General features: G+C 41.5%; 1 protein-coding gene across 2 annotated transcripts in view; it reads left to right on the top strand.

Moving 5' to 3' along the window:
* Positions 1-1,012: 1,012 nt before the first annotated feature.
* Positions 1,013-22,534, top strand: part of camkk1a (calcium/calmodulin-dependent protein kinase kinase 1, alpha a) — a 62,422-nt gene continuing 40,900 nt past the window's right edge. The window contains exons 1-3 of one of the 2 annotated variants that reach the window (XM_066696129.1): positions 1,013-1,370; positions 17,605-17,656; positions 21,966-22,428. In XM_066696129.1, coding sequence (XP_066552226.1) covers positions 22,084-22,428 — 345 coding nt within the window. In that variant the 5' untranslated portion in view covers positions 1,013-1,370; positions 17,605-17,656; positions 21,966-22,083. The remainder of the gene's footprint in view (positions 1,371-17,604; positions 17,657-21,965; positions 22,429-22,534) is intronic. The other variant, XM_066696130.1, reaches the window with a different exon arrangement.

Here is a 22,534-nt window from a genome sequence, read left to right as displayed (position 1 = left end):
TTATTGTTTTAAAGTTATTTAGATGTCTTTATTCAAGGAGACTTAGGGCCGGATTAAATCAAAACTTATAGCAAACCTGTTCATCATGGCGGTTACATTTCTGATTAGAAGAAAGTGGCATCTCACTAAAAATGAAGCCGCAACTGAGTACAGCTCTGTAGTTTTCTATTAGCGGGTGGGTCAAAGTTTTGATTTTATCCCAGCCTTAAATGGTAAGTAGATTATATGTGGATAATATAGGAATTTATTTACCTGTAGGATGAATGTCATAAATCTGAAAATATATTTAGTAGCAATTCAATTATTTTAAATTATGTATAGACAAAACAATTATTATATGGAATTATATTAATATATTTAAGGATATGTGGGGATCAAATATATGTTAGAAATATATTCTAACAAATATTTAATGTATGTTTATTATGTATTAATGTGGGGGTCACCCACACCCACACAACTAAAACCACACATATAGACAACCAATAAGTAACAATTAATAACTTGTTTACAATTAGTGTTTCCCAGCTTCCTTTGCGGTATGGCTACACTTTAGAGTGGATGAAGTCAAATTTGAAACATATTATTGAAGATTTAAAATATGTATGTGTTTTGAAAGCTATACAGAAACAATGTATCATGTACATGTTTAAAGAAACTAAGACCTAAAAACCATATTAGAATGCTACACCTGATGGCAGTATTAGTGGTGGAGATCCCATGGTGGAATAAATCAATTGAACAGTAATCTGTATTAAAGTGAAATGAAATGCAAACAGATCAAGCAGAGAAATCCAAAGAGTAACCAGTCATAGGTGACTCACAGCTAAACGGAAAATAAAAATATAAGTCACTGAACCCTGCGGACTTTAGGACCCAACGCACAGGCCCGAAAAAACATAATGGAAGTTGCCAGCTACGTTTCGGTATCACTACGCCGTGCCGCTGGCTCCTAGTAGACTGTATCCCTGCGCCATAATGCGAGCGGCACTACTTTCCCCCGAACAGTTTTCTTGGCGAGGCGGAGAAACTGAAAGTAGAGGAAGAGACGGAGGGGAGGAGCCGGGTATGAGCATCTCCACATTGCGGAAGAGAGGCAGAGAGAGAGAGAGAGAGAAAGGACGACAAGCAAACTCAATTAAACACGGGGGAGAAGGCGTGCCCGGCGATTTAAAGGACCCGGTGCCGGCGGCGCGGAGGAGATGCCCGCCCCAGCCCGCCGCGGGTGACCGAGCGCAAGTGGCGACGGGGTGGATGTGCGAGCGCGATGTGTCTGACCGTCCGGTCCGGGTAGCACAGACAGACAGACAGACAGAGAGAGAGAGAGAGAGAGAGAGAGAGAGAGAGAGCACGGAGGAGGACATACACAGGTGAGCAGAAACTTTTTAAAAAGCAAAAGTGTGTCAAGTTAGAAGTGGCGCAGTGGACACCCGCTCTGATGAGATTGCATTGGTAAAGCGGCTCTATTTCCCACTGACACTTGCTCTTCTGTATGTGTTTGCACATGACACACATGTGTGGGTTAAAGAGCGGTGCAAACCCCCCCAGTGCATTGCCTGTCACCGTGTATCTATCAGAAGCTACACGTGCTCTGCGTATCATTGTTATTGTGATTGCAGAAAGTGTGCGCAGGAAATGTGCCCGCTGTGCAAACGAGGAAACTGTGTCTATATGTGTGTGTATATATACATGCATGCCTGCACTGGGGTATACATGCATGCATATGGTATACCTTTATTAGTACGGCAAGGCTGACTTGAGAATTGGAGGTTAGTGACACTGCTGCCAATAACCACCGTTATATAATTTGAATCGGTATTAGTGTTTTAACGTGTACATACAATTTCAAACCGGCTGGTCGCGTTTGCATTGCTCCCACATGTTTGCTGCTAGTTGCATCATGCTTTCAATACATTAAATGTGATTATGGTTACGGTAGACACTTAGATGTGTGTGTGTGTGTGTGTGTGTGTGTGTGTGGATGGAAGTGTCGTTGGTTCTGGTTGGATAAGAGCAATATAGTCTGAAATGTTATATCTGCAACCATTGCTCCCGTGGATAGCGAGAGATTACTGCACACACAAAGGGCTGTGTTGCAGAAATGACAAGGCACCCCAGTAAAGGTATTTACTGTGTGTATAATTCATTATAAGCATGACTTCAGACAGAATTGCAACAATGTCCCACGTTTCAGGAGTATTGTAAAACGCATAAAAGCATACTGCTAAATGGAAGGCTTTCACTGCATACGAATAATTCAATAGGTTGGGTGCAAATACTACCTGGAAAGATCTAATTTCCTATAGAAAATACTGCTATACATGTACTATTGTAATGCAAATGCCAGTTGAGTAGCTCACAAAGACTTAGATTTGGAGATGTATTGTTTGCATGGCTTAGATTTGAGCCGTGTGTGTGTGTGTGTGTGTGTGTGTGTGTATCTTAATATCTATGAAATAACATTAGCAAGTTGAACTCTATATTATACAGACAATCTTGGCAATTGGTTATGGGGCTCCACTGGATTATTTTTTTCTTTGCACACGTTTTTCAAGATGTGTGTGTGATGTATATATATAATTTGCAAAACATAGATATGAAGATATTTGTAATGTTCATGCGAAATTAGTTCTTAAAAACATCTTTATTTGAAGCTATTCTGTCACAAGTGTTAATTGTGGGATTCCAAACGTTAAACAGCTGTCTGAATGCACTAAAAATGAGAACCATAGTGCTATGAGTAGTATTTAATGTCTAATTTAGAGCACCTAAATGTTGGTGTTGAATTCAAGTGATTATTACAGGAACAATCCACGCTGGTTTGATTGAACAGAGTAGGGTAAAATAACTTTTATTTCAGCAGAAGCCTGTTATTAGCAGGGTGATAAATTCACATCTGAACCTGCATTAGGTGCAATGTATTAGTCTCCCATCCTGTCAGGAAATCCTCTATCTAGCTTTTGCAACCCTTTTCCTGGGGCGTGTCTGTATTGATGTATCATGGGCAAAGCTTGTGGTCTACCGCAGATGCCCAGCATTGCTCATATACGGTTTAATGACTTAAAGCTGAAGAGCACTTTGGTTGAAGAAGTAGGTATGCAGGCTCTACAAAAACTGTGACCGTGGGTCCTTAAAAAGGCTCTCCCACCTGTCAGCATCACCCAGAGCAATGTCTCCGTTGTTTAGAGAGGCTCGTCTCAGTGGAAAGCTGGCAGAACTCACGCTGCAGGTAGGAGACGTTCCCTGAGGATGAACAGGTGCCCACATGGGGAATCTCTGATAACAGGTGTTGGTTGCTCTAGTTAATTTTATATCCTTAAGCAAGCATTGCATTCTGGGTAGAGGACAAAATGTGCCTTGACTGTGACATTGTCGTCAGTTCCCCGAGTTTAAACCAGTGTGTTTATGTGTGTGCCATTGTGTCCAAACCGGGGGGGGCGGGGAATCATATTACACACACTGAATGTCCTGTAAAGGTAGAGTTAAACCTACATGATAGAAGTGATTGAAGCACTTTAATACTCATATATATATCTTGGCTCAGGAGTGTTTTTTCCACTTGTACATAATGGCAAAATCTGTATTTAAGATTTTATCGTCAGGATTTCATCAGGAGTCGACCATTGCAACACTTCTCATACCTGCCCGTGATTAAACATAAACCTGGCAGAAACAAGGACAAAATCATTAGCTTCAGTGGTGAAACTCCCAACTGATTATATAACATGACAAATAGACTGTATTAACCTTTTTGAATTAGCCACTGTGTTCCTGTCATCATTGTCCTGCAATTATACAAGAATGGAACAAGACGAAGCTCCACAAACTAAGAGAGAGATCCACCCACCTTCCTGTAAGACATTGTGCCGTCCAGCCCTTGGCTATTAAGAAACCTGTTTTATTAAATTGCTTCAGGTCGCTGGCATTGTCTCATGTGATCCCTGGAGGTAGGCAAAGATAGCGCCGGATTTCAATGAGCAGCGATAACATGTTCTCATCTGCAGCGGAACTGAAGTAGCACAGTTTGTATCTCTATTCAGTCTATTTGGGAAGTTGCAAATTGTTTTTCAGATTGGGAATGAGGGGCGATGGTTGGGTCTGTGATATATATATATTTTTTTCTCTTTTCTTCTTTTAAACCTATATTGGTAATTGTTTGACTACAAAGTTCCTGAACTAATGCACTTTAGATACAATGGGTTTAGAAATACATTGCATTATCTTGTTTGGGAATTAGTGTAGTGTTGAGATCTTGTTAATCTATGCCAATCAAAAATAATTAATTGAAAACATCGGGGCATATTCGTTTCTGAATTCTCAGTGTCAGGCCTTCTTAACTGCAACATAACGACCCCATTTATTAATAGCTGCAGCCTCAAGAAGCCAACTATCATTTAATTGGGTTGATAAGAGCTTAAACCCCTCGGTTGTTGTGTTGTTAGTTAGAAGGCAAATCCAGATATGTACTATGCTTTTGTCTGTGAATAGACACTGTAATTGAACGTCAGCCCTGTCTTATAATTGTCACAAATAGATTTCATCGAGTTCAGGCCCCTGCACAAACACACTTCTGGTTTTAACTTCCACCACAGTGTACCGTGAAGCGTGCAGCTGTAAAGCTTTTATCTGCAGTTATGCAAGTTTTTGCTAAACTCCCAAAATGCTTCTGCTTTTATCACAGCATGTACAGCTGATATACTGGTGGTAATATTTTAAACTTGCCTGGGGACTGAAATGACGAAGGTAACATGCAAGTCACTTTCCAGCATTGTGTTCATGAATTAATTTATGATTGGTTTCAGACCTGTGTGTCTGCTTTAGCAATAAGCCTTCTCATTTTCCTTATCTGTCAGTCCATGGTGTACATGAAACCACAACTCGCATGTGGTGCTACTTCTGCTCCTGCTTTTAAACAGAATACTTCAAAGATGTTAAAAACATGAAACCCAGTAGGAGACTGGTGAGTTTCAGTGAGTATCCAGCTTTTTGCATTGTAAATTTGTGTGTAATTAATATGGATGGCTCCCCAGTTCAGTTTTTTCTTTATACTTCTCATATATTGACTTATAATTAAAAGTACATTGTTTCATTTTTTTATTTTAAGGAGATTTCACATCTTAAGACTTTTCAGTGCTCACTCTTCTTTTTGGTTTTGTTTTGCCAGTCCGTGAAACTGGTCTGTCAGGCATATTTACTAAAGACACTTTTGCAGCCTACAGAGGAAAATAATAACAATTACTTACTGGAAGTGAGTTATAATTTAATTCTTATTTCATATCCTATTATGTATGAGATGAAAATGTGGATTTTTTTTTTTTTTTTAAGTATAATAAAATGACTCGTCTTCCTTTTACTGTAAACTGTTTATTTTAATATATACATCGATCAGCCATAACATTATGACCACCTGCCTAATATTGTGTAGGTCCCCTTTTTGCCACCAAAACAGCCCTGACCGGTCGAGGCATGGACTCCACTAGACCTCTGAAGGTGTGCTGTGGTATCTGGCAGCAAGGCGTCAGCAGCAGATCCTTTAAGTCCTGTAAGTTGCGAGGTGGGGCCTCCATGGATCGGACTTGTTTGTCCAGCACATCCCACAGATACTCGATTGGATTGAGATCTGGGGAATTTGGAGGCCAAGTCAACAGCTTGAACTCGTGATTCATCAGACCAGGCCACCTTCTTCCATTGCTCCGTGGTCCAGTTCTGATGCTCACATGCCCATTGTAGGCTCTTTTGGCAGTGGACAGGGGTCATCATGGGCACCCAGACTGGTCTGCGGCTACGCAGCCCCATACGCAACAAACTGCGATGCACTTTGTGTTCTGACACTTTTCTATCAGAACCAGCATGAACTTTTTCAGCAATTTGAGCTACAGTAGCTCGTCTGTTGGATCGGACCACACGGACCAGCCTTCGCTCCCCACATGCATCAATGAGCCTTGGCCGCCCATGACCGTGTGACTGGTTCACTGCTTTTCCTTCCTTGGACCACTTTTGATCACAATTTGGCCCTTGTCAAAGTCACTCAGATCCTTACGCTTGCCCATTTTTCCTGCTTCTAACACATCAGCTTTGAGGACAAATGTATCCCACCCACTGACAGGTGCCATGATAACGAGATTATCAGTGTCATTCACTTCACCTGTCAGTGGTCATAATGTTATGGCTGATCAGTGTACATATATATTATATAGGTGGATATTAATGACACCTGCATCTCTGCAGTCTCGGCTTTTTGCCACTGCAATGACATAATTAATGCAAGGTTTTAACACATTAAATAACTCCCTCCTTCTAGCCAATTAGTGGATTACAGAATAAAGACAATAAGATAAAGTAGTGGCAGACCTCTAAATCTCAGACTTTACTCTATAGCTGTATGTCGCCCTGTTGCATTACATAATTAACACAAGCAGATGGTTAAAATACATCAAGAAATATCAGCTAAAGTGCATAACCATTAGGAATGAACACAATGAAAGCAATACAACTTATCAATATAAATTAGGCAGGTGAAGAAGCCCAGTAGCCCATATATGACACCAGGGGAAGAACGGTTAACTTGGGTGACTGGAAGCTGCTGTTCCTTCATTTTCTGGCAAGAGGGAGTTAAGCTTTGATGTCTCTCTCCATGTGAATTTGTGCTATAAGAATTAATTACAGTGGCTTTCCCAGTCACAAACTCGGCAGCGAGTCAAAAACAGGGGGAATAATATCGGCATTCTTTGTGGTTTCTCTGTCTGTGTCAGGAAGTGCCTCGATAGTTAGATTATTTAATTACAGGGTTTATGTGTTATAAAATTAAACATACAAAGCTGCCATTATTAGACTTAATAACAGTCTGCCGTTGGCAGGACCTTGCACGTTGTGGGTTTAGATGGGCTGCATGTCATCTATTTTAATCCCCAGTGAAAGAAAGGCCTGCTTGTGTGCCGGCGCTTTGTGCTTCCCAACGTCAACAAAGGCTTTAATCTGTAATTTTAGTTTTGTGTTTGTTTTTTTCCCCTTTGACCTCCTTCACCTTGTTTACAGCCCATTGGACTATGCAATAGTGCTTGTGATTAGTGTTTATCTCTGGACATTATCGGACGCATGTTCAAATAACTCTTATTGCCGTTCCACCATTGTTTGTTTTTACACTTCACCAGTGCTTTGGAGTGCTTTGTTTGTCAGATTAAGCTGGACAAATATTTGTGCTCTTACTCGAAAGAAAGATTAACAAAATCCAGAAGAAGATTCCATATGGCTCCATTGAAAACGTATAATACAGCGGTCTGCTCTTCAGCTGCCGGTCATTGTATGATGCAATCTGTATGGATTACGTGGATGAACTCTGTACTTAAAGGTAGGATGCTGTTTCTACATCCCTACCTTGAGGAGCTCCGAGCACAAATGTGTCCCTGTGGACCTGTTGGACTCAAGTTGCCACCAGGGGTCATGTCCTATATATCCAATCAAGCTGAATGGTTATGAGTGTTGTTCAAGCAGCCAGCTGTATGGAATGCTTAGATATCCAGAAGGAAACCGTCATTGTATTGATATTGTTGTTTTTGAAAGTAGCAAAAGCATTTAATGGGGGGTCCATTTAATGTTCCACCCAGTGTGATGGTGCCTGAGCCATCTAGTTTTTGTGATGGGCTTCAGGACTCTTCCAGACCTGGACAGACACGTTCAGCAGATAACTAGACTTGAAAAGCTCATCTCTTGTGCATAATCGAATTGTGCTAAAATAGTTCAGTTGTGCTTCTCGCTCCCCTGATGTCGAGTGTGAAATGATTCGACAACGTTTCTGTCCATCTTCTGCAGATTCTGTAAAACCCTTCTAGTTAATTAGCACCTTTGACTAATGTTTTGAATGGTGAATTAATTTATCTGAAGACAAAACAGCTACTGACCCTTTCAAATGCAGCGTGGAATAGAATAGTTTTTGTAAAGCACCACCTGATTTGAATATCTCGTGGTTGCAGCTCGGTTTCACTGCCGATATCTGGTTGGCCAGGTTTCAGTGAAGGATGTGAAGTGACCTGCTGTGACCCTAGCAGAGGTTCGTATGTGATGTGAATAGGGATGGAGGGAGAAGGTGTTAGACCAGTAGATCTCGATTCCTCAGCAGTTACTTTGTGTATTGTAAAAAAATATATATATCTGATTAATTGAATTAATTTGTCTTCATATACTTTACATGCACAGAATAGCTTCCAACGGATTAATCTGCAGTTTTTGTTTGGTTTAATTGCATTCCATGGAAACCTGCAATATTCCAATGCATTACATAATAAAGGCTAGCCAAGGTGTGACTGGGAAACAATTGCTGATCATTTTATGCAGGAATATTTGGTTCACAAACGCATCACCTATTCTAGCTTTGGCTCTACTGTTCATTATTTCAAATATTGTCAATATATTCAGCAGATGAGCTTTTACCTGATGGATCTTATTTCTTTCCCCTTCTGTCCATTAGTCTTTCAGAGAGGTAGAATGAGGATACATTTTAACAAGTTCGCTCAAGTTTGCCCTGGAGGGTTTGGCTGAATTTTGGGAAGTAGGTTGGTTATGTTTTGATGGGTTTCCTTCTTCTTCGGGGTGTTCATTATTTCGAAACATCCAGAGGTTTTAATTTGAAGCTCGTGGAGAATGGCTATTAGGGATATTTTCCGCCTTTGTTATTGCATTCTCTTCTGCTGAAGAATGAGAAACTAAAGCATCATTTTGTTTGCCTTCAGGGACACGAGAGGCTTTGAAACATTTCCTCATTTAGCTCTCTGAAACACTTTGAATTTTAGGGTCTGTTAAATAAAACTGACTTGTCCCTCAGCTTTCCTTCTCCGCGTGAAAAGGCAGTTAAAAATTCATGAAAAAGCACAGTGCCGTGGAGGAAGATGGAAAGATAGACTCCTAACAGAGATGCATGTAGAACAAAATAAATCACCCACTTTACTGTTAGTAACTTGTTCCCCAAAATAAAACCAATGTGGAAAAAATAAAAAAAATAAAATGTTTTTTCTTATGGTTGCTTGTATGCTTTTGATTGATTTGTTATGACTTGACATTTCTGCTACAAAGCATCACTATCTCCTGGACCCCAGGTACTCATTTTGTTTAAAAGCCGGGACATGTCCACCGCTCATAAAGGCTGCAGTGACTTGGGCGTTTAATCTTGATATTGTGAAAACAGCTGGAGCCCAGCTAGAGTGCTGTCAAAAGGCAGCAGCATCAGTTTGCTTATAATTCATCTTAGCAGTAACCATCAGCAACAATTAGGGTTTAAAACGGTGTGCGTGTGCGTGTGCGTGTGCGTGTGCGTGAGAGAGAATGAGTAGTGTTTGTGTGTGTGTGGTGTTTAGGTTTGCGTTCTTCAGCACTGAAAATCTAAATCCACACCAGTCTTAGATGTTCAGTATCCATGGTGTGGTTTTGGACTTCCACATTGTTAACTAGGAAGTTTAATGTTCCTCTCCGGGCTTTGACAGTCTCCTTACTTTAATGCACCTCTCCAGATTGCAAATCAATTCCTCTCTCCTGATAGAGCTGTGTGAAAGGGTAAGTAATGTCCTACCTAAGGCTATCTGCTTCTCGTGTAGTAGTAGTAGTAGTAGGAAGGATTTTATTATCCAGGCGATGGATCGGCACGGTGAGCTTCAGTAGCATCTTGAGATCAGCAGAGCATATTAAAGCATAACTGATTTAGCATGGGAAACTGCAATAACAGTTCATGATAAACTGTGATGTTGCTGCACCTCTAGAGAGCACAATGTTGTTTCCAGAGGCAAACGCTCTCTTCTTTGTTTCTGCAAATGTAGTTTGACTACCCCCCCATCAGCAAACCTTCGGGGAATTGCTAATAGCATTTGTGGTGATTTGTGTAGCTCGGTAAGGCTAATCAAATTCAGGGTTTTGAGGCCAATTTCTGCTGATGGCAACCTTTCTACCTAAAAAATAAGAGAACACACAGCTTAAATGTTAGCAGATCAACATGTGCTGGTTAATTATTTTACAGTGTATTATAGAAAAGGTGATGAGCACTCTCACAGGTTAGTTTTAGACTAGACGTCGAGCTGACTAAACAAAGTTATTGTTTTTGTCTATATTTTCGGGAAACCTTTGCACATGTCACAGGTCAGGCTGTCGTTGTGTTGCTTTGTACTTTTCTGTGTGGCTGGGTAGCTAATAATGAATCCAAGATGTTCCCGTGGGAAGGCAAAAGGTTAGGTTTCCCTGACACCGCAGCTCTCTCTGCAGACATTGCACAAGAAGACTTATGTCGGATCTAGAATCCTCCAAAACAAAGCAGATTAACAGTTTTATTTTAGGATTTGAGTATGTTTACTCGCACTTCCCTTGCCCAGAATATATTGGATGCTCCAAAGGAAGCCAGATGGCCTTTGGTGCAACACTCAAGGGAATATTTGCTCACTGTAATTACAACTGTGACACAGACACAGATTTTCATAGTGACCTTTACATCGACACAGGGCAGAACAAGTTGTCGTCAGTGTTTTGTAGATAATCTGTTTGCGGGTTGAGTTTTAAGTTAATTTTAATCCAATTACAAGCTCTGGCAGCAGAGGTGTGCATTGTAGATGGTGACCTTTGCAAATATTGTGGATATGAATTTTAATTACTAAGAACAAATATATTTTAAGTGAAGGGCTGGGCCTCACTTCGACTAATTGCAGTATTTTCTCCAGTACAGCTTTCCTGTTTGTCCACATGGGCACTGTGCTTGGAGTGGCGTTTGTGTGAAGTTACTGTGAGTGTTGAGGACAGAGTGGTTTCCTAATGTGATGGACCTTCTCTGTTCTCTGCTTGGTATCTTTCTTCCTTAATCGGATTTTCCTGGTTGCATAACCCGAGTGATGCACACATTGTGTAGCACCCAGACTCGGAAAGATCATTTAATAGCATTTTTTCCCCTCTCTATCTTATCATTCTGCAATCTTCTGGATCAGATTCCTCGGTTAACCTTCTGCTTTTATAGTTGGTGGTGATCAAAATTTAAGTTTTAGTATGCTTGATGACTTAATCTGATAGTTCTTTAATAATTGATTAAAGTAATGTCTGAATGCCAGGTGCAGTGCCAACAATAGCAAAAGAGATCCAAAACCATAATACTGACAGAAACCAGATTTAAGAATAAACGAATGCCAAGTAAATTAGTGCTGCATTTCAAAATTCAAGATCTGAATTTTGTCTATAGAAGTCGTTTATAGAAGCTTTGTACTGTGTCTCAACTCTGAGTCTGGAGGCGTTCCCTGCTTCGCTCTGCGGTGCTGAGGCTACGTATTTGAAGGTTTTACTAAAATAAACAACAGCACTGAAGTCAATAGGGGGTTAGGCAGCACACGTGGCTGTAGGCAGTGGCAGTGTGGTCTATATACGGCTTGACTGAAGGCTTAAGTGCCTCGAGTTTCTCCAGCTCATCCCAGACAGTGACTCCGAAGGTTTGTGGCCCCGTCGGATTCCAGAGCCCGGCAGGTTTACAGTAAACAGCAGCTAATAAGGAAAGGTACACTGAAACAAGCCCTGTAATACATGAATTATAGTAGACTGAGAGAAACCAATTTAAATTAGATGGGGATTTCTATTCTAGGTCATATTTGTTAACTGTTTAGGACAATTTTGATCCTTTCCACCCCACTTGGTGCCGTTTTTCTGCGGCCATTAATTACCAGGAGCTAAAACAATCTAAGCAATGGATTAAGTGAAATTGAACATGCGGTCAGACATCCCCGGCTTACGTAACGGATGCTTTTTCAAGACGGATCAAAGGGGAGAGGCCTAGCAGAGAGGTTGGTGCAGTGTGAGCAGAATGAGTCTAATATTACCTGTGATCAGCTGCCTTTAATCCCACCGCCAAGGCCCTTTTCAAAATAAACTTGGGTAAGAAGCCACTATATAAACCTCTCCATGTCGACTGGCTTCACGGAAAGGGGATCCGTTGACTGTGTGGGAGGCTTTTCCAACCCTGTCTCTCCCACGGCCTCATTAGCATTTCAGTGGAGCCCCCCAGCGCCGCTCTGCATCCTTGTCTCGGGTGGAGCTGCGGTGACGGCTGTAAACACTCTCACTTTGTCAGAGCGGTGAGGATAAACCTTTCAGAGGGCTAAATATGGCTGCGGCTAATCCCCCGGTGTTGGGGTGACTGGGGCCTGCCCGCCTGCCTTGTGGAGGGAGAGAATCCCTGCTAGGGACAGAGTGGCCCACGAACAGGAACCTGCTGCCGGCCCCCAGATCCGCGTTGCGTAGATCCCAGCTGCGGCCCGTCAGTACGCCCCTCTGTGGGATTCCCCTGCTGCGTTCTACCCGAAACAGTGTCTCGCCAGCCAGGACCCAGTTTACATCCACTCAGACCAGACTGTTGTGCACTGGAAAGGAAGGGATGTGGTTGTGATTTAAAGTCCTCATCCCGGATATTCTTTGGCTTTTTGCAAACTAGTACTAGTCTTGTTTGTATAAACTGGATTAATCTGGTCTTTTATGACACTGTGACAAGGCCAATATTAATTTTAATATTTTTCTACACATTTTATTCTCCAACACGATGCTCTGCCAAGGGATTCCATAATACAGAAATACAGAACTAAGGATTTTACTCCGGAGAATTAGATAAACATTCTTATCGGAGCACTTATAATTTGTTGATCGCGATTGTTTAAACTGCTACAGTAATGCCGTGTTCAGTTTCTGCCAGTGAATAACATTGATATGTTATGTTGTTCTTCTGCTACAATACTCGTCATTATTGAACATCATGAATTTGTCAACTCATTAAGATCAATTCATTTAGTTAAATAATAAAACCAAAACTCAATGTAGATGTCCCTGTTTGGCATCATGAGATTTGGTAACAAACAGCTCTACCCTTGGGTTTTGTATCTATCCTAGTAGCTATAACCTCTTGCTACTGCCTAGGGCATTATCAAAGAAAAGGTATTAAAGGACGTGAAGCTCCTGAGTGACACCATGGGTCACCAGAGGATGTAACGGAGAGGCTAAAGAGGATTAAATACATGAGAACTTGTATGTCTTACATAGAGGACTTTCTGTTATTGGCTGGATAAAACAAGAACATCAGCCTTTCCTTGTTTACAGCAAAGGTTTTGTCGCATTTTTATTTCCACACACACACACACACCCCATCCAAAAAATCCATACTCGCTTTATTAAAGGCTTGATATAAACCCATCAATATAATACTAAATCTCAGCTTACTCGTCTACATCTCCCAAATGGAATAGGATTCAATCTCTTTCCAAAAAAGTCCTTTCTGGTAATTAATGCGCCTGTCAATTCAGAGACTATCAAATCTTCCTTCAAAATTTCCTTCAGCTTCACTGAGCGTAATTGAGAATCTGTATATTCCTTAAGGGCAGTGTAATTAGAGTTGTTGTAAATGGCTGCAGATGAAAAGTCAAGATCTCTGACACTTTCGTGATTTTCAGAATCGGCAAGTTTTAATGGCCTCAGAAATGACAGGCTTGTGTTTACAATTATAAATCCTATAAATCTGCCCTCCAGAATGTGTATTAAATAATCTGTGGATCGTGATCAGTAAGCAAAGGTGTTTCATTTAATATTGATGACTGTATGTGACCCTTTTCAAAAGCCAGACACTTGCAGGTCCTGAGTCAATGGACCAACAATTAGCAAGACAACAATCTTAAAGTCTCTTGCAATATGAGACTGGCGTGTCGTGTTCATGCAGACGAGCTGATGTTTTCTCATGACTGGAGCGGGGCAGTAGATTGAAAGCCTGTTGAGATGGGCCATTGCAGCCACCTTTGGAAATCAGAGACTGTTCCCTTACTTAACTCTTAAAATATTAAGGCCGCCGCCTTCCTCGTTCCACATTTCTGTGTTGCAGTCAAGTCATTTAATTAAGAAATGCCAACATAAATAATGTTGCTATGAAACCCTTTGGCATCATTTATTTGCAGCTTGTGTTCTGCTTAGACATATGCATAATAAAGAAAATGTTTTGTCCAGGAGCTTTGTAACGCTGTCATTTTAGATTTCCAAAATATAACAAAAGCCCAATCTCATTTTCTTTAATCCTTTCCTCTCTTCGTTTCACATTGTCACCCTGCTCTGGGACATTCTCGTTCTATTAGTCTCGCCTGTTCCCCGTGATCTGTGTTTCTGTACAGGCAGCGTTCGAGGGAAGTTTGTGTCTTTGTTTGAGAACGCACATGTTGTATTCCCTGCAATGAAGAGTGACACTTCTCCATTATGTTTGTTATGCTGTCAGCTTCTGTCTGCGAGGCGTTGTGAAGCCGTGTCGCACAATAACAAATTGTACTGCCGCTTGGAAGGTGGCATTTAAAACGGGCCATAGTCTCAAACTCTGTGTTCTTTATTTATACAGTTATTTCTGTTCTAGACTGTATAGATTGGTATTTGGAGTTTGACAGTACACACTGGAAAAACAAATCTGACATGTATTCCCCCCAAAAAGTCTTAATCTACCAGGATAAGATCTCTTGTCATTATTGTCAGGCAGTTGTTGTATTTTTCTTCTCAGTATGTGATTGAAAGCATCACACATCACGAATGGATCTGTTTCTAGGCTTCTGCAGCAATTTAATGTGCCGATCATAGTTATTTATGTATGCATCTATTGATTTTATTTTTTTAGCTGATGTGTATTCATAGCATGGTGTGTCGGTTACCTGAATAGATTCGTGCCTGCTGTAGTCAAGGCATGAAATCCTTCATTTTCAGTTTGAGGCTTATAGAGGAGCTGGAGGGCTCCGTGTTAGCTGACAAAGCCCATTACACCTCACACTCTTATTGGTTGTGCAATAGGGGAAGAGCGCGATCGGCACTTCTGAGCAAACTGTGCTGAGCGAAATGTGTGTGTGTGTGATTGCCAGAAGAGGCCTGGGAAAATTCTCCTGTGGGGAATGTGGCTTCACAGCTTGCCTCCTCGTTTGATTGTGTCTCTGGGTCATCCATGCTGCGTTTGTCTCCCGTTCAGGGCTCTGAAGATGAAGCTCTGTTGGAGACTGTTCTACACAACATCACCAGAAACTAAGAAAAATGAAGACACGGGCACAAAGCGTGGGATGATACAGCGATAGCCTAAGAGCCTCGTAAGATTGTCCATAGTTTGTCTCCGCAGAATAGCTGAAGGTTCTTCTTGGACTTAAAAATGAAAGATCAGTCTTTATGTTTTTGCAAAGGAATAGTTGCTCTTCAAAGCCTGAATATGTAGGTTTTGTCCTGGAGCACAGCCAAGAAGAAAAATGTTATGGAGTCTTGTTCGATGGAAGGGTTCATGTGGAGGAGTATAAATTCAGATGCTTTCCTCTTCCTTGGGCCCCATCGCTCTGCCTCCTCCTTCCCACCCCTTTTCTGATGCTCTCCTGCTCAAAGCTTGTATATAAAAGCCCTATCAAGAATAAAACATCACCTACTCCTTAAAACAACAGGGTTTATGGTTTACCCTTGCCCTTTAGTCGGCCTACAGACAGGTTCCTTGACTAATACCAGTATAAATGTAATCAGGAAAGACACAACCTAGTTTTCCTACCCTTTCTCAACAAAGAGAGCAAATGACACAACCCCCTCCCCCCAAAAAAAGCAGCAAACCCAGATATGATTACAAACCCATTACCTTGATACCATTTGTGGTGTATTACTCAGAGTGCTTTTAGATGAACAAGGACATTTCCATTAGATTATGGAAAACTGAGATTTGTGAAAAGTCATCCCAATATCAAAAGTCATGAAAAGATGAAAAGCGATGGCAGGGGAACATATTCTGATGGCATAATGCACATGTGCAAACTGACCTTAATATCATCTTCTGTGCGATTAACCTAAATGTAATTTCACTTGCTTGTTATGTTAATGGAGGAAACTGCCCTTTTCAGAAAAGCCATTTTCCGATTGTTTCCCCAATACATTTGTTTTTGGAAAACCTTGACACGTAAATGTAATGGTTGACTTACAGTCCGTTAGCATTTCCTTTATATTGAGTTTTATAGATTTATCTTACTAGAGATCTGATTGTATTTTCACCTGCACGTTGTGCTCACGAACTCTTCATTAAGGTAAAGTAAAGCGTACTGAAGCCATGCCGATTGGAGACATGTTTGGCTCTTGTTTATTTCTTCTCACTGCCACAAGCTGAAGTAGGGTAGTGACAAGGAATGAAGCAGTTGCTCTTTCCACTTTATGAAATATGCATGCCACTGTGTTATGTACTGTTCATGGCCTATAACCATTGTGATGTAATTTGTCCTGCCACACAGACGGCATGTTTGTCCTATTATTTCCTCTTGGGGAATGTGTGCTATATGCATTTTGAAGGCTATTTTCAGAGCCAATAAAAATGTGAACGGACTCGCAGATCGTGCTATAATGTTTTGATGAAATTGACAGCATGATAAAGGGAGACTGTATTTGAAGACCACAATAAGAGAAACCAAGATAATGTAGTTATGTAGTTTTAAATTCAGTCCTCACAATGGTACCATTTTCTGAATATTCTTGTAGTTTAAAGCTGTAATTAGTTATTTCGCAGAGGCCTAACCAAAGTCCATCAGTGATAACTGAAACTATGATTTGGTTGCTGAGAGGGAGAACTCATTTTGTATTCGAATAGCAGCACGATATACTCTCATACTATATGTTCTACAGATATATATCAGTTCATGTTTTGCCAGTGCTTCTATCTTTCTGTGTTTACTGTTCGCTGCATTATTTCAAGGGATAATACAAAACAACTTTTCAGTCTGTACCTCATTCCATACCCTTGTTTCTGTTCAACCCATTGGTGAAGCAATCTATATTCTTTTCAGTCCTTTCTTTGCAATGGCTGTGATTACAACCGCTTGGCATGCATGTGTCGAGATCCTGGCTGATGAAGTCTAGCGTTCCTCTACCTCATCTCACTACGGACTTGCGGTCTTTGATCTGCTGGGAAAACAATTCAGAGTTTATCCCCACTGCGACTTATAATTGTTTTGTTTGTAGATTTCCTTTTAAGTGTCTTGCAGGAAATCCTGGGAGTTACACACCCAGAATTTCAGAATGTTATACTTTGAACTGAAAATCCAGTTCTTTCTTGGAAGTACAATGACCTGAAAGTCATACCACGTGCACCTGTTCATATTTAAAATTTTTGACACATTCATCAGGTAGTTTGGACACTTTTCAGTCCGTATTAGATGGTAGAAATAAAAGCCAGGCCGAGAGTATCTCCAATAGTTAATAAAAGTTTGCAGGGACTAAATAAAAGATCTCTCCACTAGAGTAACCGTGCCTAGGTTTGGGTTGCCTCTTTCATTTACAGAAAGTTTTTCTGTCTTTCTGGAGATTCAAAATACCTTTACCTCATGATCTGTGGGAAAACAAATTCCAGTCCTCGGAGGTATAGACTGACAATGTGATGGGAGGGGTGCTTTGTGTTTCATTTCCATAGATAGAGATCTGTCACTAATGTAGTACCCTCTGATCTTGTTTATTAATGCATCTGACCCCGAGCTCTGCTTGCGACAATGTGCAGCCTTGTGTCTGTCAGACCGGCTCTGGCAGGGGAGTGTGTGTGCCCTCGCCGTGTATGAAAGTTTAATGGCTGTCTCTTTTGTGATGTAGGTTCCCGATTGCAGTGAAGGAGCACGGGAGCAGGGAACCACAGTAGGCCTGGGTGAGTGTCCGCTTGCAACATATCTTGAAATTGTCCTCTTCCTCGCATTACAGGTTTTTAAAAACCAACAAACGCACCCAGATATGAAGTGTATGTGTGTGTGTGGGGTGGGGGATAAAAAGGTTTGTTTCCAGTAACTCCCTGTCAGCTCACTTTGGGTCATGTTCATCTGCTGTTTTCCGCCATACATCACACCGAGAAGTGTTTTTGTAGAGATTGAAATGCATGGGTTAAAATACCTGCTTGGACACAACTTCTCAAAGATTTAGGGTAAGAAAAACAGCAGCAGATGCCTCAAATAACATTTCGATATAAGTTGTTGACTGTAATGTGATATCAAAAGTAGTGTGAATGGTAGTAGGTAGTATGAATGTACATGTTGAAACAGTTCCCAATATGTGTTTTTCTTGCAGTACTTTTCCCCAAAGTGTGCCAATCAATTTATGTTTGTTCAGTTGAGCTAATTTCTTGTTCATTACTTTCATCTGCACAGTTTCAGACTGTTACAGAAGGACAGGGCTATTTAAACACTAACTGGAACCAAACAAAGATTCCCTTCATTTGTTTTTTTCAAATCTGTCTCCAGGAACAAATCCCTATATTGTCAGTCCATGGAGAAAGGGAAATAATACTGTTGCGATCCGAATGCCTGACGTTTAGTGCTCTCTACAGCATTGTCTTATTCATAATTACTTTCAAATGGTAATCGGTCCAATCTTGTTTACAGGGAATTGTGATTAGATCAGTTTGCTTCAGAAATCCTTCTATTCCACGGAAGGCTATTGTGTGTGGATTGACACGTTCCGCTTCCGTGAAAGTAATTCCTTTACTGGGCGCCTTTTGTTTCTGTGGATTTGAGAGAGAGGAATGTTGATTTCCTAATTTGGGTTGTAGGTAGAGAGTAGCGGTTCCCTATTGGCCAGACCGATGGACAATGCACCCCATGATGGAGAGTGCTGGGTTGAGATCTGGGATCTTTAACCACACGATGTCTGGAACACGTGGAAAAGATCCCAAAAATCTGACACCAGTGTAAATGAGTAAAGTGAAGATTGAGAAGATTGGAGAAAACGGGAAAGCTGCCGGCCATGAAATGAAGAAATCATCCAGCTGATAGGATTCAGTCCTTCTGGTGGAAATGATGACGGCCGTAGCCAAACTAACAAATCGAGGGTTCAAGGCAGCTTTAGTGACAGATGGGAAGCTCTGTGAGGTCTGTCCTCCTCCATACCTGCAGAAGAATGGCAGTGCCTGGTACAGCACAGTCTGGATACGGCACGCGGTGAGGAGGAGGAGGACGACGAGAACCAGGCTGTGAGGGAGTCGTGATTAGGCATGGCTTCTCACGGAGGACTTGAATAATGCACTGCGATGACTGTTGATCCTTAAGTAGGTTGAGTCAGCTGGATTGCTTTCACAGTAAGAATGTTTTTCTAAGCACTGCATTGAAACAGACATTGGTTAATGGAAAAACATTTGCCCTAGACTAAAGCGAACATGCGCTTGTGAAGGTGGTGGGTGGTGAGGCAATAGGGTTTAGAACAAGTGATGAAGCATACGAGGCCCATATGCGAGAGAGTGTGTGGGGGTGGGATGGGGGAGAAAACCCAACTAGCTTCATCCCACACAGCCGGGAAAAATCTCTCCTCCTGCTGACGGGAACAATCGCAACTGGAGCTGCGAGATGTAAAATAGAAACGCTGTGAGGGAAACGAGTATTGAAGTCAGGAGTAGAACACCTCGGGGTTAGTCGTGTCAATATTAGTAGTGTGGGAACAAAATATTAATTTCTAAAAACCAAATACTCACCACCCTACAAAACAAACAATTTTCAACCATTTTTACAAAATCTTCCTGTTGGTGTTGGATACTGTCGGTTTCCTTTTTTCACAATGTATGTTTTTCCATAACATAGCCTTGCTTAACTGTTTTAGCTCTGTAAAGGACTAGGAGAAAAAAATGTTTTAATAAGTTTCCCTCCTGCTCACAGGCCACCAGAACCATTTCAGAATTGGCTGTTCAGCATTTAGTGTCGCTTACTCACATAAATGGCAGTCGGACAAACACACTGAGAGCATCAGATCCTTAGTAGATTTGATTTGGGTTTTGTGCTTCTGTGTTTTGTCACCATAAACTGCTTTTAATCTGGTTTGATTTAGTCATTCTTCGTGCTTCTGCACTTCATGGTATCTCTCTTGTTTTGACCTTCAAAGTTATTCTTTGCCGTGTACATAAAACTCCCTTTTAAGAGACAAATAAAACCTATGGAGGAAGAAAAACACGACGTGACCTTGGGCTGCAGTGCTAGTAATTGGTTTTCGTTAATATTCAGAGGAGGATGGCAGTGTTTTTGAATGTCAAATTTGGGAATGTCATATTTTTTTAAATCCCACATTTTTAAGCTCTTCCTTGGCCATTATACAAGTCTCACCTGAGAAATACCTTAAAAGGAGAATCTAGTCTGTACATGTTGCAAATTTGTATTTCTATGCCAGGAATGTAAAGACAGTGTTTGTGGATATGATAAATCTCTTTTAGATCTTATCGGTGGATAAGATTGTACTTGGCGAGGTGCATAGACAGTAAGACAGACAAATTAACCTTTTCCCGTAATAAACATATGGTGCTTCATTTAATTATTATATTATATTTGAGAAGAACCTTTTAGAAGGCCATTCCTTAGACAATCAAAATGAATTCTGCTTTGTATGCTAGCATGTTTTCATATCGATATCCTGTATGCAATAGCACCCTCCACATCAGACAGGATTGGACAAGACGGCCCATTTGCTACCTGAGATGATGGGTGCTTTGTTTCTAACATGCAGGGCCACAATGACTCCCCAAGGTAACTTCAGTTTCCACACAATTTCTGTCCAAACAGCACAACAGCTAGCTCCTCTGTTTTCACTTGGGCTATAAAATTATATCCTTTTCTGTTGCTGTATTTCAAGAATACTCTCTCGGACTACAGTGCAGTATTGTGCAACATACTGGGATTTACTGCAGCCTTTTGCTGGGTCAGCTGTATTCAAAGGTGATTAGTCTGTCACCGGGGGATTCAGAAAATGCTTCCAGAATCCAGAGTAGATATTTTTTGGGCTGGTTATGCTGAATGCCCCCCCGAGGACTTCACCTTAAGACGCAAAGCTGACTGTGGGAGAGTGGCTGCATTGGGATCCGAACACGGGGCGTATCTGACTCCAGGCCTGAGCTCTTGGCTGCTGGAAGGACCTCAGGCACTGTATGGATTAATGGCATTTGTATTCCTTAAGCTCCTTAATGAGGAAGAGGCATCCCTGTGGTTTTAAAGCATCCTGACCTATCCTTATATTATTTGTACAAGCTTAACTCGACCTGGTAACTAAAGAAGGTTTTGGTACATGATTATAAGGTACATTTTATGATTATTATACATTTTCTTGGTTAAATAATAAGGGATTCTTGTGGGGAAAAGAATGTGGTGGTGTGAAGTAACATAATATTGGACCTGCTAGATTGTGTCATTACTGCTGTATGATTACGCTCTGTGTTGAGGGGTGTGAAGAATGATAATGTGACAGGAGTGATTCTTCACTTCTATGATTTCTCACTGTTGACTTGTAGGTTATGCTTGGATTTCTTCTGAACGGCATGTTTTAATTGCCGACAACACTGAATTTCGTTAATCTTTGTGTAGAGCCCTGTTTTTCTGATTTCCATTTATGATCAAAGACGAACCTAATCTAGTTGTAAGCGCTGCATCGTCTGTTAATACGCGCATGTTTTCGCAGGGGGGGGGCTTCGCTTCAGTTTAATTGTTGTTGATAAATGTTGGAAATGTCATTCATCGCACATAAAAGAAGAAATACAAGAAGAATTTCCTCAAACTAATATCTAATTAACTGATTCCCTCTGCCTATCACAGTGCTGCCAGATCCTTGTGTAATGACTTGATGTGGGAAGTCTTTGTAACAATGTAGTGTCGTTCTCGGTACACACTATGGCTGCGAGGCTTGTGTAATAATCGTAGATGTAGGATGCAGAGGTCCACGTCAAAGTCATTTATCTTTCTGTTCACTTTGTTAATGGGGATGTGTCAGTGCCACATGCAGGTCTTTGAGATGCAAATGAATGCAGATGTATGTGCTTTGTTGAACGAAGGAATACTGCGACAGCCATGTTTGACAGCATCACGGTATCAGCCTTAGTTTAATCGGTGCTCGGGCTCAAATTGAGTACTGAACATGTAGAGACCCAATTGAAGAGCACCAAGGGCATTTTGGTTATGTGGATTTGAAGATTAACTTCTTTCTATTATTTGTTGCAGCTCAGTGGAGTCCGTTCTGATCCAAGGAATAATTTGGTCCACAAAAGGTTCATGTGAGAACAGAGGAACCGCGCTAGCTTTCTACCACCACTACTGCCCACACCCCATCGAATCTGGCATGTCCTTCAGCCTCGACGCCGATCCGCAGGAGATGGAGTCTGAGCACCAGACTGAACTGGCCGACAGGGTGGCGGCCATCAACGTGACCACGGATAAGGCGCCCCCACCAAATGGGAGGAGGGTGAACGGCATGAACAACGGCGCCCAGGGCGGAGTCTCGGACCCTTCTGTCGCCAGGAAAGCCCCCCAGCGGCCCGTCCTGTCCAACAGGAAGCTGTCGCTGCAGGAGCGTTCATCTGGGAACTATGCCCCCTACGCGACCGGGAACTCTACCCACATCTCCCCTCGAGTGGCCCGCCGGCCCACCATCGAGTCCAAGCGTGTCTCAATATCTGACTCCCAGGTAATCTTTTTTTTAAAGAGGAGAGGGGTGGGGCAAGATGTGGGAACTGCATTGCATTCTGTATAACATCATCTCTATTCTCAAGCGTCATAGGATAAGGGAAATC

Source organism: Amia ocellicauda, chromosome 22 (assembly GCF_036373705.1).
Source record: "Amia ocellicauda isolate fAmiCal2 chromosome 22, fAmiCal2.hap1, whole genome shotgun sequence".
NCBI classification, from domain to species: domain Eukaryota; kingdom Metazoa; phylum Chordata; class Actinopteri; order Amiiformes; family Amiidae; genus Amia; species Amia ocellicauda.
Note: the sequence above shows the minus strand (reverse complement) of the source record. Positions and strands in the feature narration are given on the sequence as shown.